The sequence below is a fragment of the Ambystoma mexicanum genome, chromosome 8 (assembly GCF_040938575.1).
Source record: "Ambystoma mexicanum isolate Mex_15411 chromosome 8, UKY_AmexF1_1, whole genome shotgun sequence".
NCBI classification, from domain to species: Eukaryota; Metazoa; Chordata; class Amphibia; order Caudata; family Ambystomatidae; genus Ambystoma; species Ambystoma mexicanum.
Genome location: NC_090929.1, coordinates 1,725,604,880 through 1,725,620,359, shown reverse-complemented (window position 1 = coordinate 1,725,620,359; position 15,480 = coordinate 1,725,604,880). Strand labels below are relative to the sequence as shown.

Genomic DNA, 15,480 nt, shown 5'->3' with positions numbered 1-15,480 from the left:
GCTGCAGATTGGTCGATCCCGTTAGTCACCCAGGATGATCCGGTTTTATATGATTTTCAGGCCTTCCAGTCCAGCATGGAGAAACTGTTCGCAAGACATGCACAAGGGCAGGCCTTGGACAATGAACTTCTCTCATTACGACAGGGTAATCAAGACCTCTTGACTTATATAGCCTCCTTCAATAGACTCATAGTGGAAACACAATGGCCCGAGGACAAGAGAATAACGCTTTTCTACAGAGGCCTGCGTGGAGAGCTCAAGGATGTGTTAGCGCAAGTTGTGAATCCTCCACAAGAATGTTCTGATTATATTGATTTAGTTGTCCAATTAGACCATAGACTACAGAACAGGAAGGCAGATTGTTCCAGATTTGATACCCGAGTGTTTTCTAAACCACAGACCTCGAATAAGGGAGCTGACACTGTGGAGCCCATGCAAATAGGGGGCATGAAAGGACCTTTAACCCAGAAAGAGCAGGAAAGAAGAAGGCAGCTGCAATTATGCCTCTATTGCGGAAACTCAGGACGCTTTCTTTGGGACCGTCCAGTGAAACCAGCTAAGAAGACTGTAGGAGCCGCGGATACCTGTACCACAAAGTCAGAGCAGGGAAACGACCTCGCCCGACAAGAGTAGAGGTCCTCTTGCCGAGCGTTAAGATCTGTCCCGTGACCTCGCATTTCGTGATACCCATGGTCCTCATTAGTCCTGAACGTCCGGATCGTTTGCATGCAATTGAAGCTTACATTGACAGCGGAGCAATCGGTAACTATGTGGACCGTGAAATGGTATCAAGGATGAATCTACCCCTTGTCCCTAAGGCAGTAAAAGACGTCATCACTACTGTGGATGGCACGGAGATAGCCTCCGGACCAGTAACGCATGCCACCCAAGAAGTGACGCTAGTGAGTCAAGATGGACACCGGGAGAGAATCGTGTTCGATGTAATCAAGGCCCCTCAGTTCCAGATCATTCTGGGAATCCCTTGGTTAGAGAAGCACAATCCTCAGATCGATTGGCGAGCAAAGACGGTTCAGTTTCCAGAGTGTTTTACCACTTGTTATCCTCGGTCTGATGTTTCACTGGCGGCAATCTCTTCTGAGGAGGTTCCCAAATTACCTCCCGAATACCAGGAATTCCAAGACGTCTTCCGGAAGGATCAAGCTAACACCCTGCCTCCTCATAGGTCTTATACTGTCAAATAGATCTGATACCTGGAACAACTCCTCCTTGCAGCAGGATTTATGCCCTCACCGAGCCAGAGAACCTTCACCTCAGACAGTACCTGGACCAATACCTAGCTAACGGGTTTATCCGTCCTTCAAAATCTCCAGCTTCATCGGCTTTGTTCTTCGTTCCGAAAAAGGAAGGAGACCTTAGGACTTGCATAGATTACCGCGCCCTGAATCAGATCACCGTTAAAAACAGATACCCGTTACCTTTGATCCCTGAACTCCTGGACCAAGTCAAAGATGCATGTATATACACAAAGCTGGATCTCAGAGGAGCCTACCACTTGGTACGGATAAAAGAGGGCGATGAATGGAAAACGGCCTTCCGCACCAAGTACGGGCTATTCGAATATCAAGTGATGCCCTTTGGACTGTGTAATGCTCCTGCTGCTTTCCAATATTTTATGAACGATGTCCTTAGAGAACTCATAGACGTGTGTGTTGTTGTCTACATTGACGACATCCTCGTCTATTCATCATCTGAAGAAGAACATCAAAGACACGTTAAAAAGGTTCTCGAGAGATTGCGTCAACATAATCTTTTTGCTAAGCTTGAAAAATGCGTTTTCAACATAACGGAAGTCGAGTTCCTGGGATTCATATTGTCGCCTAACGGAGTCCATATGGATTCAAAGAAAGTTGATGCAATTATCAAGTGGCCATCACCAACCTCTGTAAAAGGAGTTCAAAGCATGTTAGGATTCGCTAACTTTTACCGCAGATTCATTCCTGAATTTTCTCGGATAGTCCAGCCCATCACCGCTCTGTTGAAAAAGAACAAACGTTTTGAGTGGTCTTGTGAAGCAGAACAAGCTTTTCAAGACTTAAAAGCTAAATTCATTTCTGCACCTGTTTTAAAACATCCTCGCCCAGAACTTCCTTACATCGTGGAAACGGATGCTTCTAGTCTTGCTATGGGGGCAGTGTTATCACAAAGAGATCCGGTCACACACCAACTACATCCTGTTGCCTTTTGGTCCCGCAAGTTTTCGCCTCCCGAGATCAACTATTCAATTACAGACAAGGAACTTTTGGCCATCAGATCGGCCTTTAAAGCCTGGCGGCATTATCTTCAAGGAGCCAGACACACAGTCACCGTAAGGACTGACCACCGCAATTTACAATATCTAAAGACAGCCAAAGCTCAATCTTCCAGACAGCTTCGCTGGGCTCTGTTTCTAGCCGAATTTGACTTTATAATTACTTATCGACCAGGCAGTAAGAACGGAAAAGCAGATGCCCTCTCCCGGATGGGGGTAGATGAACATTTGACCAATCCAGAACCAATACCCATAATTCCAGAACAAAGAATTTTGGGTTTGGTCAGCGCTCAATCTTTTGAAGACATCAAGACCATGGTTAAATCACTCCTAACTCCGGGCGATTTACAAGATTGGCAATTAAAGGGGAAAGAATTTTCAGTGGATCAAGACCTACCATATTTCCGAGGACGATTGCATTTACCCTGTGAGAAAATACAAAAACAAGTAATCTCCTGTTATCACGACTCTCTAATGGAGGGTCACCCTGGCATTACCAAAACCATGGAAAAGATTAAAAGACATTTCTGGTGGCCGTCATGGAAAAAGGATATTAGAGACTTTGTAATCTCCTGCGGTGTGTGTGCCCAGAATAAAAGTCAGAAGGAAAAACCAGCCGGCCTACTACAGCCACTAGACATCCCTCCCTGTCCATGGCATACCCTGTCCATGGATTTCATCACGGACTTACCTCCATGTTCGGGGTATACTACCATTTTAGTAGTCGTGGATCTATTCTCCAAGATGGCTCACTTCATTCCCCTAAAGGGTCTACCATCAGCCTCAGTATTGGCCCGAGAATTCTTAGAAAACATCATTCGACTACGCAGTTTTCCCTCGGTTTTAGTCTCCGATAGGGGAAGTCAATTCATCTCTCACTTCTGGCGCAGTTGCTGTCGTCTAGCCCAAATTGATGTAAGACTTTCAACTAGTCACCATCCCCAAACTGACGGACAAACCGAAAGGATAAATCAAACTCTAGAGCAATATCTACGTTGCATGCTCCAACAAACTGAAAACCCCTGGAAGGATATCCTTTGGATCGCTGAATACGCTTACAATAATTCGATTCATTCTGGAACAGGGAAGACTCCCTTCTTCTTACTATACGGACACCATCCTAGAACCTCTAACCTGGATCCTCCCCAAGAATTCGAAGCACCTGCTGTGGATCACTTGCACTCGGAGATCACCCGTGCTTTTAAGGAAGCCTCGGCCCATCTGCAAAGAGCTAAAGCTCAATTCAAAAGAGGAGCAGATCGACACCGTAAAGAGGCTCCTCATTACGCTGTAGGAGATCAAGTCTGGCTATCCACTAAGCACCTGCCTCTAAAGGGACCCCGCACCTTCATCCCGAGATACCTTGGACCCTATCTCATATCTGCCATAATTAATCCGGTGGCTGTCAAATTGGAGTTACCTACGCATATGAAAATACACCCAGTATTCCATGTTTCCTTATTAAAACCTGTGCAACCAGAAACCCGATTGACTAAACTCCCAGAACCAGTTTTAGTAGATGGAGAACTTGAATTCGAAGTAAAGAACATCCTAGACTCCAAAATCTCCAAATCTAAGTTATATTATCTGGTTGATTGGAAAGGTTACGGCCCCCAGGAAAGGTCTTGGGAACCTTCAGAATACGTCCACGCACCTCGTCTGGTCAAAAAATTCCATCTGAATCACCCCGACAAGCCGAAACCCCCGGAGAAGACACGCTTAGGAGGGGCCTTGAGGGGGGGTACTGTCATGATCACTGCTTCCAAGGAGCCAGGACCAGCCCAACGTCCTTGGAAGCAGGCCCCTAACCCTAATCCTAGGCACCAGCCGGTCCCCACTGGGACCTTTTGGACCTTGTCCTGGCGCCGGTGGCACCAGGCTCATCAAAACCATTGGTCCCGGCACTGGAAGCGCCGGGCTCATAATAGGTGTAAGGATGCTTGGGTGGACTTACCTGCAGCAGACCATGCTGCTTACTTACCAGTCACTTAGAAGCTATCTAAGAACAGGGACTACTTTCTTACCTGGGTGGGGCAGCTCCACTCCCTGGATACAGCACTGGAACTCTTCTGGAAACTGGAACTCTTTTCTTACCTAGGCGGGGCCGTGGAAGAAGACGCCTCATCACCCCAAGGCTATTTAAACCACACCCGATGGATGAAGCGTGCTTCGCGTTATTCTGCATCTGCAGCAGAACGCTCACCGAGTCTGCTCCGGCTTTTCTTCTTCTGATCCTGGACCTGCAAGAATCTACTTACCATTTCAGTATCCAGACATCATCTGCACCTGCAAAGAACAGAAACAACAGGTTAGCAAGGCAAACTTTACACGCAGCACTTACTCACCTGATCCATCGGCTGCGGCCGCTTCGTCACGCCGCATCTCCACCTGCAAAGGCAAAAGTATTGCCATACTTACCGGCACGCTGTGGATTCCGGATTTCTTCGTTCTGCATCGCCGCCTGTAAAGACAAAGCATCGTTAACAACTTACTGGCATTCCGCGGACTCCGGCGCTGCAAACCAACATCTGAAAGGCAAAAGAAAAGACATTAAGCAGGTATTTACTTACGTCCATCCCGCTCGTCGCAATAAAACGCCTGCAAATACTCCGGCGTCTCTTTAACACGAACTAAGCTGCAAGGAAAGAGACAATTAGAGCGCTTGCCATACTTACAAACTTCCAGGCGCTTTACTTCATCTTCCATCTCAAGAGCCCTGCAATACATAAGGGAAAAGCATTATATAGAGTCTGCATATAAACGTGCCACGCATTTAAAGACTATACAGAAAAAAGGTGTCCAGAAACTCACCGCTCGTGCAGACAACGACGGTAACCATCCTCTGAATTCAAGAGGCCTATGTTTCACCAGTGAAGGAACTGGCAACGGCACCCTGCACCAGACGCAGATGGAGAGCCCAGCATTCACCTATATAAGGTGAGCACGTTGACCTGGGGGCTCTACGAAAAAGCTGGGAAGAGAGAGGGAGAGAGGGACATTCAACTACCCAGACCATTAACCCCCATATTCTTTCACCTGCAGAAACCTCACTCTTCGAGTCCGACACACAGTGCGAAGAGGTTCGACCCCAGAAGCCAATCGAGTCCTGCACATCACTTTTCGAGTCACAGACAGCTTCCTGCCAAGACCCGCGCCTCCGTGGGAATCAGGTGAGCGTTACAGGCGCACGCCTCTGTCATCAATCAAAATCTGAGATGGCCCGTCACGTGACTCCAGCTCTGCCCTGCGCACCGAGTGTCTGCCTCAGCCTGCCAGCGTCAGCGTGAAGTGCTGTGAACCTTTGGGCAGTGGTACTGGTGCCTCAGCTAAGTTGAGTCTCCAATCAGGTAAGTACACTTTTAAACTTGTTCTTGTGTGTCAGCGCCCTGCTGCACATAGCGCTAAAAGGCACGCACTTCTGGGCGCCGGAATGTCATTTTCTCCCAGGTGCCATTTAATAAAATAAAAAAAACACAACTTTTCTGGACTTAAACGCAGCTGCCGTCTTACTGGGGATAAACAGGCTCTTAATTGTCAGCCTTTTGATTATCTGTGAGCAGGAAAGTCGATTTGAATGTTTTTGCCTTAATTGCATTAAGCCAAATTTCTTTTTAGCTGCATTTTACCACTTTTTTAATGCAAATGTATAGGTGGGTGGTTTGGGTAACGTATTTGAGAAGCACTGTGTGGGGGAGGGGTAAAGGGAGAAGGTCCCTCTGTTCCGATAACACCCCTGGCCTGTTGTTCTGGTAAACATATTTGGCTAAAAGCAATTTGGTAAGAAAAAGTCAGAAAATCATCTAACCCTTTATCTGCACACCCAGCTTTGCCAAGTGATTTTAAGTCGTTATTTCAGCATGCACTATAACACCCATGAAAGAGAATGCATACACATACTGAAAGGCACATTTGAGCTTGCTTTGAAAGGAAATGGTTTGCTAGCTCTTCATGTAGTACAGAAGGACAAAAACAAGTCAAAATGATCGCAGAAACAATTATGTTCGGCCTGTATTTTACGTTATAAGCCGATATTCAACAGAGCCATAGGAGACTTGCACATTTTGCTCTTACGAATGCACTCTGGGGTGTCCTGCATTCATGTGGCGCAGTACAAAGCACAGAATGAGTAAAATAATGTAAATAAGAATTCTTGCCAACATAAACCAGAGCATAAGAATGACATCACAGGACATTACAAAACATACATTGTTGACACCGCTGAAGCATTCTAAAATGCACAACTCACCCAACAGCACAACATGGAAAGACGCTTAAATGTTTAAAATGTATAATTGTGAATGGTAAGTTGACACGGAATTCAGTTACCTAACTTCACAGAAAATAATCACACAGAGCTGGTAGGCAATGTTTGCCACTGCTCTGTAGCAGCAGCCTGGGCAGTATATATTTATTTCTGCAATGCAGATTGAACACTGAACAACATAGAGACTGATACCCACCTCAGTCACTTGCCTTCAGGGGTGGTAAGTTGTACTCTTTAATGTCCAGGTCTGTCTCAGCAAGAGTGCAGGAGACAGTCATGTAGCTGTCGGGTCAGTGGATGGATCTGAGTCCATCACTCAAATGTATCACTTACCAGCCCAGTGCACAGACAGATTAATTTCCTTAGAGTCACACAAATTACCTGACACTGTAAAAAGCAGTAGGATCTGTCACCCAAATCTGTAGGCGGTAGGACTGCTTAAAAAGCAGTAGCCTACTGCCTAAATCAGTAGAGTTGGCAAGTATGCCTTCGAGGCCCCCTGCGCTGAAAATGTTGCTGTGGAAATGTCATTCAATGACGTTGCCCTAATTACCAGAGTCAGTCATTTGATTTCTATTTTAATTATTATTAAGGAAGCACACCACAAAGAGCCTTGTGGTTTAAAAATCAAATAACAGTGACGTGCGTATAAGCCACAGTTAAGAAGGCGCAAAAAACAAAGGCACACTGCAAAACACACCAAGCATGTTTACCATTTTAAAAAACACTGTCCCCTGTGTGTCAAAAACAAAAGGGAAAGGTGCTGCTGCTGACTGCACTGGGAAAGGTAAAACATTTACTCACAAAGTGACAATTTTCTGAAAAATCATTGATATACTCCTGTGCAGGTCTTAATTGCACTTTAAACGGAAAATGTCTGGCATGCGTTAGCTGTCAATCAGCTCTTACGCTCTATCCAGCCTCAGCCAATTGCATCCTTGCACCCCGTATTGCCCGTCCCTGAAGTGCAGCTCATTAAAATAAAAATGTTACGGTCTGTGTTGCGCTTTGCGCTTTCCATGATGTCTTGCCCTTTATAAAATAGCAGGCATTTTGGGCTCTCTATGCAAGCGCAGTACAGACTGATAGTGGACCCCCGCACAGCTTCAGTTTATTAAATAGTCCTCCATGTGTCTGTGAGTGCATGCAGGAACGCAAGCTGCATGTAAAATGCGGTGGCCACATCATCATTGTGGTGTCTGTTTGACACCATCACACTAGGTGGCGACATCTGTATGGCCCATGTCTACAGAAGGAAAAATAATAGAGAGCACAGCAAGTTCTGCATTGCTCCACCTGAGAGGAAATCATCATAGGATGTACAGAACATAGCTTCACGGAGGGTGTGGCGGGTGTCATCATTATGCTACTTTCTATTTCTGAACCTTTAAGATTCCTACAGATTTTTGGTCACAGAATGTTGGCATGTATGGCTATGCCCATTGAGCCCGATGGGGGGGTTCCCTGAATGGGGAAATACTGGTCCTTCCAAAGTCAGAATGGCCCGGTAATTCCCCATTCAGGGACCACAGAACAGACCCGAGTTTGGAGGCGCCCATGCCCTTAGTAAGGGCATGGGCGCCTCCAAACTCGTAATGAGGCCCAATTAAACGAGGAAACGTGAAAGAGGAGTGCAAGTGTTTTTAGTGATTTTGTTAATTGTAGGACAGTGTTTTTCTATTCTTTTTTATTGAGTTGTATGTTTTATGGTATATTCCAATTGTATATGTATCGACATGTGCAAGGTTTGTTTCAAATGAGTACAAAAAAAAATAAATAAAAATGCATAGGTAGATGTATCTGTAAAAGATGTTACTATTGTTTACTTTCTCCCTCCTGCAATACGCCTAACCCCCATGAACATCAGTGGGACATTCAGTTCCCCCTCTTTCCATGACATCTCCTTCCCAGGCGCCCCACAATGTTAGCGTGTGTCCTGGTGCAAGGCTTCGGTTTCAGTCTCATTGCAGCCTCGTGCCTCGCGCACAAGTGCAGGAGATGCGCATTCCCAAAGCTACGCATCTTCAGCGCATGCGTACATACTCTTGAACTTCATGCACATGCGCAGGAGACGCGTATTCCCAGAGCTACGGATCTTCAGAGCATGCGCACATCGCGGGGTCTCTGCGGCGCTCGCGCGAATGCTCTTTGACTTCTTGCACATGCGCTGGAGACGCGCATTCCCAGCGCTACCGATCTTCGGAGCATGCGCACATCGCGGGGTCTCTGCGGGGCTCGCGTGAATGCTCGCGCTGGGGCTGCCCGCCCATCCAGTGCACGCATGCGCTGTGAAACCGACGCCTTATCCGGGCCCCGTCCCGGAAGTGTACACAGGAGCGGCCTCCGCACCACCCAAGCCCAGGAGCGCCCCCTAAAGGAGCCTGCAGCCGCGGTAAAGGAGCCGTACAGGGGGCGGCAGACCCCCCACATTCCACCCCTGAACGCCTCTATTTAAGCAGCTCCAAGAAAGCATGAAAACTAAAAAGGAGCGGTCTCCGCAGAGGGGGGAGCAGGTGAGGGTCGCCTCCCGGAGGGGGCCGCGGGGAGGGGAGGGGGTTCAGGGATTGTTTACATGAGGATGATGAGCGGGTAGGGGACTGTCTCCCCCACTGGACCCCACAGGTAAGTGACTACTCGCCCTATGGGGTGAGGGGGGGGGGCTCTTTATTTATTTATTGAGCATTCCCCTCCTGGGAGCATCATGGTAGCTCCCAGGATGTTGTAATGAGTCACGTGGCAGTATTGTAGTAAAGAAGGCTCCACAGCTCTCAAGGTAAGTTGTACTCTTTAATGTCCAGGTCCTTCTTCACATAACAGGATTGTAGGGGAAACACTGGGACAGCCCCACACCCCATAAGCACCTTAACTCCACTGACTAATCCCAACCGTCAATCATAGAACACCTGAACCCACACATTCCACACGATGACACCCTCATCATTCCACTAGCTCATAAGCCTACATTATAACAAGTAGCCATGTGACTAACTTAATAAAAGAAACGAGCTGGCTCGACAGTCAGACCAACCACGACTCTGGTGTACTCATTGTTCTGCACCATGCTGATGCTACACCGCGTGCTGTGGGTCCACGGACGGGGCTCAGCACGAGGATGGTGCCCCTGCTGGGCAACGCCGTCCCTGAATGATGCGGCAGCCCTGTGAGCACGGCTGTTGTGGCAACCCCGGCCTGGGTGCTCCCAGAGCCGGGGCTGTCGTGTGCTGGGTGCCCCCAGCCATGTGGGTGGTTCCAGTGACCTGGAGCGAGAGGGGTGATCCCCCCCCCTCTCCATTGTCTGCGGCGTGATTGCTGCCCAGAAGGACTGTGTCGGGTGTCCCCGACGTGTGTATGGGGCCTGCCCGGTGATCCGAGGCAGCCCCCAACAGGCGCCTATACAACAGAATGGTGCTTCCAGGCGCCACAAGGCAAAGTGGGGTAGAGCTGGTGGTATCCCCCAAGGTGGATTTTATAACAAAGGCCCAGCGGAAGGACCCGGAAGGCCGTATGTGACACGACAGGGGCACAACCTCTATTTACATTCTTCTCTAAAACCCACGCTTTGTTCTCTAGGATTGATTATATTCTGGTTGACGCATCCACTCGGGAAAGAATAACCAACAATACAGTGGTCGGACCATGACTTGGTTCGGGTCTGAATAAGGATCCCCTCGACATCTTTGGGTGGGTTAAGGTGGTCTTGTAATTATCTGTTGCTTAAAGAACAGGAACTCTCACAGCCATAAAGGAGTTCTTTGAATTTAAAGATAATGGGGAGGTGGGATTATCGGGACTCTGGGAGGGCTTCAAAGCTACAATCAGGGGTGTCCTCATTGGTATGGGGGCGAGAAGGAAGAAAGAACGAGTTGCAGAGGAGAAAACCCTCAGAGATAAAATAGAATCTATTCAACCGGGGGGCAAGATACGCTCCCAAATGTTCACAGGTAAATGGACAGAACTCCAACAGCTGAAGGCGAAATTGGCTGCTCTCTTAGTGTAACAAACGGAAAGGAAACTGCCCTTCCTTAAGCAAAAATACATGGAGACGGGTGAGAAAGCAGATAGGATTATGGCCTGGAGGCTGAGGGAGCTCAGAAACAGTAGGAGGGTGGGTTCAGTGCGCTCACCTGAGGGGGACAATTGTGTGGATGATTCCCTCATAGTGGAACAGTTCCGCCGGTATTACGAACGTCTATATAAATCTGAATACACGGGAGACGGGTCTGATGCTGATCAGTTTCTGGACTCCCTCCCTATCCCCAGCATCCCTCCTGAGAAAGCAGACCTTCTCGAGAGGCCCACCTCCCCTCAGGAAGTGATTCACACGATTGGTACCATGAAAGGGGGCACTGCGCTGGGAGACCACGGTTTTACTGTTCTTTTCTATAAATCCTTTCACTCCGCCCTGGCTCCTTTCCTGGCTAAGATGTTCAACTCGGCTCTAGATACGGGATCCCTGCCATGCTCCATGCCGTCGGCCCTCATCTTGGTCATTCCAAAGAAGTGGAAGGACCCAGTGCCAGTCCTATCGACCAATTTCGCATCTTAATACGGACGTGAAAATCCTGGCAAAATTACTCGTTTATAGATTGGCCCAGCACTTCCCCTCCCTTCTCCACATAGACCAAGTGGGGTTTTTTCCAGGGCACCAGGGGTCAGACAATATCAGAAAGACCCTTGACCTGATGTACAAAAACTCAAGCAAGGACCATGAGGCCTACCTTGTCTCCTTGGATTCAGAAAAGGGCTTCGACCGGGTCTAATGGCCTTAAATGGGCATGGTACTGCAAAGAATGGGTCTGGGCGAGAGATTCCGAGTGTGGATTGCCACTTTGTATAATGGCCCCTCAACGAAAATGGTGGTGAATGGGTCTGTCTACTCCCCCTCCCGTGTCCCCCCCCTCCTTCTCTCTCGGGGGGACTAGACAGGGTTGCCCCATCTCCCCCCTTCTGTACGCTCTGTCAATGGAGCCTATGGCCATCGCCATAAGATTGAGTCAAGGGATTATGGGGATCCGCTGTGGGGATCATAACTTTAAACTTTCGCTCTTTGCCAATGATATCCTGACTTATGTGACCAACCTATCAGAATCCCTCCCAACTCTCATCAAACTGCTCTGCGCCTTCGGCAAATTCTCAGGCCTGAAGATAAACTGCTCCAAGTCTTGTATAATGCCCATGAGAAGGAGAGACCGGAAGATCGACGGAAGGGACACATTGGAAGGTATGTGAATGGAAGTCCTCCCCCTAGCTAGGAAACCGTCTCCCTAGAGACATAGACGCCCTTTTTGAGATTAACTTCTCCCCGATTTGTGACAAAATCAGGCAGGACCTTCGGCACTGGGCCGCCCTGACGCTCTCGTGGTTCGGCCGTATGGTTTCAATTAAAATGAATGCTCTCCCCCGTCTCCTTTACCTCTTCTCTGACCTCCCCATCGAGGTCCAGGATTCCTTCTTCTTGACATTGCATGGCTTGGTCCAGGGTTTCATTTAGAATGGGGGGAAAAGGCTGAGGGAGAAGCAAGTAACCCAGACCCTCCTGGGGCTACTGTGGGGGCTTTGGACTCTCGGATTTCAGGCAATACCACAAGGCAGCACAGCTAAGGGTAATATGAGAGCACATGAGAGATGAGATGGGCACATATTAGGCATATATAGAAGATGCCTACACTCATCCTAGCAAAGTAAGGGACCTCTTGTGGGCCCCGGCTAAGACGCTCCCTGGCCATCTCAAATATTACCCTACTTTGTCAGTCCTGTGGGCGTTCTGGAGGAACAGTGCAGCAAATGCTCCCCTCTCCTCATGGCCCTCTCCCCTCTCTTCCTTATGGGGTCCTCCCCTCGACCTGGGCAACAGGGGCTTGCGTAACACTCAATTATGGTTGGATATGGGCCTGGAGAGGGCGGCCCAACTGTTCAGTCAAAGCACCTTTACTGATTATGTTAAGTTAGCTGAGGTCATCGGGGAGGGAGTGATGTCGGTCTTCGATTACCTCTGTGTTAAGGGCATTATGACTAACCCCATGTGGTGTGCTGACCTATCGCGCCCCCTCAAACCTTTCGAGAAGTTAATTGTGGAATCCCAGTCCAGAAAGCGGTTGCTGTCAAAGATTTATAAAGTACTGATTACGACGAGGTTGGAGGGTAGGCAGGGCTTCAAAAACAATTGGGAGGATAAACTGGGCATGGCACTGGGTGAGGAGACCTGGAGGGCTGTGTATAGGTCTCTCCTTTTGGGGTCCCTGTATACGGGGGCTATGGAGCATAACTTTAAGATTCTACATGTCTGGCATCTCCCCCGGATAGATTGCCAAAAATGTTTATGGGAATTTCCCCTCTCTGCCCTAGGTTGTGTGGCCAGCGAGGAACTTGGTTCCACCTGTGGTGGGACTGTCTGTCCATCCAGATCTATTGGTCAGAGTTTTTGAGTTGGATCAAAGACATTGTGGGACTCTCCCTGGACCTCCATCCACTTGAATTGCTCCTGGGTGTCCCTTCCCCTGATTCAGAGCGCACCAGCTTAGAGTGATCAAAGCTATGTTGAGCGCGGGAAGGCTAGCACTTGCCCAGAACTGGAAAAGCCCCTCAGCTCCATCCAAAAGAGAGTGGCTCGCTAAGCTCTGGACAATCTTCACCTATGAGAAATTAACGGCGCTCACTCATAACAAGATGGACTCCTTCTTACTGTACTGCAGTATGGTCCTGCATGCAGGGTGTGAGGCCCATAGACTTTGATTCCATGCCCCGGTGAGACCTGTGGGCCTCTCTGAGACGTGTATCTATAGACTTGCCTTTGAATAGACTTTGAACCCATTACGTCAGTTATGCTTATCCACTTTGGTTCTAGTGATTTGAGTGCACTTGTCCCCAACGTTTGGTTGGGCGTAGTTGTGTATGAGCAGGGGGAGGGAGAGGTTGGGGTGAGGGGAATGTGAGGGGAGAAAGGTTTCTGTGATTAGAACAGCTGATAGTTCCTTTGTACTATGGAAAAATGTTCCAAAAAAAGAAAGTGAAAAAATAAAATGTAAACAAAAATACGTTGCAGGGGGTGCAGAGATCTACAGAGGTGAAAAAAGGGCCTCCGAAGTTGGTTCCAGAAAGGCAAGAAAAAGTGCAGCAATGGTTAGGAAACGCCTAGATTAGAAAGTCATGCACACATGAAGAATGGCATGTGAAACGGCCAATCATGGGTAGTAGATGGAACCCAATTACACAGGCTGCACTGAAAAGGTGCAGCTGTACTTTGCATGTGGGTCCTGCAGGAATGCTGGCAAAGAGTAGAGAACCAGCAGCGCTTGGTATGAGTGCCCAGGAGGCCCATTGGAGATAGTGTGGGGACAGCAGCCAACAGGTGCAGCAGCAGCTGAGCGGGGAGAATGATGGTGCTTACCCGGCACTGCAGAGTCAAAGTTCATTGCAGGTGAAACTCTGGGATGTTGCAGGGGGACCCTCCCAGGCCCAGACAGGGAGAGAACTGGCCCTTAGATTGAGGCCCTTTGAGGTGGCTGGTGATCGCCTGCTGCCTCTGGGAGCTGATTCAGTTACAAGGAAAGGCCCAGCCCATCAGGCAGTTGGGCACCTGGAAAGCAGGATCAGCTGCTCCTTCGACCGTGCCGGGAGGCCATGTTAGAAGGCCCTCGCTGGTCTGGTGTGCTGAGCACACAGTGCTGTAAAATGCAAGTGCCAGCCCTGGTGATGGACAGGCAGCCCTGGCAGTGCAAAGGCATGTGAAGTCAGGTGTGCTTGGCACATCATTGCATTGAAGTCAATGAAAGCATTCCTGGGAGGGCGAGTCGATTGAAGTGTATGGACAACGGTTGGGTTTTGAGAGGGTTGCAATATGTCCAAGGCGGGTGATGCCATGCAAATGCGGGTGGTTTGAGATGGTGGCACTGTTGGCATTCTGGGGACGACCCTGAGGGTAAGAAGACACAGAGCCATGTCGTGCTCGCAAAACACTTTATTAAGATCAATCCTAAAATTAACTTTTCCCTTTCCGGCTCCTCCCCTACCACCGTCATGGTGCCTCCTTGGAAAGGCTCAGTGCGCAACAGTTCTTGTCTCAACACCTCCCCCACATGTCTCCATTTCACATCACCTCGGCTCTATTCGGCTTCCAGATGGTTTGTTTTGTGGTCGGTCACCTCTGTCGTCACCCCCTTCCGGGGGTCCTCTCTCTTCCAGTTGCTCAGCTCCATCCTCTCTGTGTGTTACCCCTTGACGGTTCTGTGTCAGGACGGGTTCCTGTTGTGATGATCCTTCCCCATCAGGTATAAGGGGTGTCTAGTCAAAGGATCGAATCTAAAGGGTCGACAGGTCAAAGGATCGAATTTTTTTTAAATTATATATCTTTTTTTAGGTTTTCGTTTAGGGAAAAAAGTGGTTTTTAGCAAAATATGTGGAAAAAAAAAAAATTCGATCCTTTGACCTGTCGACCCTTTCACTGTCGATCCTTTGGCAACTGGTATGAGGTGTTTGAAAAAGGATGCATTGCGGGTTATCTCTTTCCTCTCCTTCTGGGCTGTGATCATTGTCCCTTTTTATTTCTGTCACTGCCAGGGGCGTTGTTTCATATATGGTTTCGGTCTTCCGCTGTACCCTCTGTTCTGCTAGTACTTCATCCCATTCATTGAAGACCTTCATCTTTGCTCCTCTCTTCCAATCGGCCCACTGTCTTGTGGGTTCCTTCCCTTTTGTGTCTCTCCCTCGTATGTCTGCTCCTGTCACTTCCACTTCTCATTCTGTGGAAATTCGCCGCAGTTTGGGGCAGCCTTGTCGGTACGCTATCAAGTTCCAACGGGCAACTCCAGTGGCAGGGTGTGGCATGTTCTTGTAATGCAGCAGCATCCTGCACAGCGCCTACTGTACTGGCATCCCCCTCGATCATGGCTTTTCTGGATTTTCCTTTTTATTGACACCATGAATCGCTCAGCCATTCCAGTGGCCTGGG

At 48.6% G+C, this 15,480-nt stretch overlaps 1 protein-coding gene across 1 annotated transcript in view; it reads left to right on the top strand.

Moving 5' to 3' along the window:
* The first annotated feature begins 8,801 nt into the window (after positions 1-8,801).
* LOC138473367 (zinc finger protein 485-like) overlaps positions 8,802-15,480 on the top strand; it is a 275,091-nt gene continuing 268,412 nt past the window's right edge. The window contains exon 1 of the mRNA XM_069612055.1: positions 8,802-9,046. Within this exon, the coding sequence (XP_069468156.1) occupies positions 9,005-9,046 (42 nt within the window). The 5' untranslated portion in view covers positions 8,802-9,004. The remainder of the gene's footprint in view (positions 9,047-15,480) is intronic.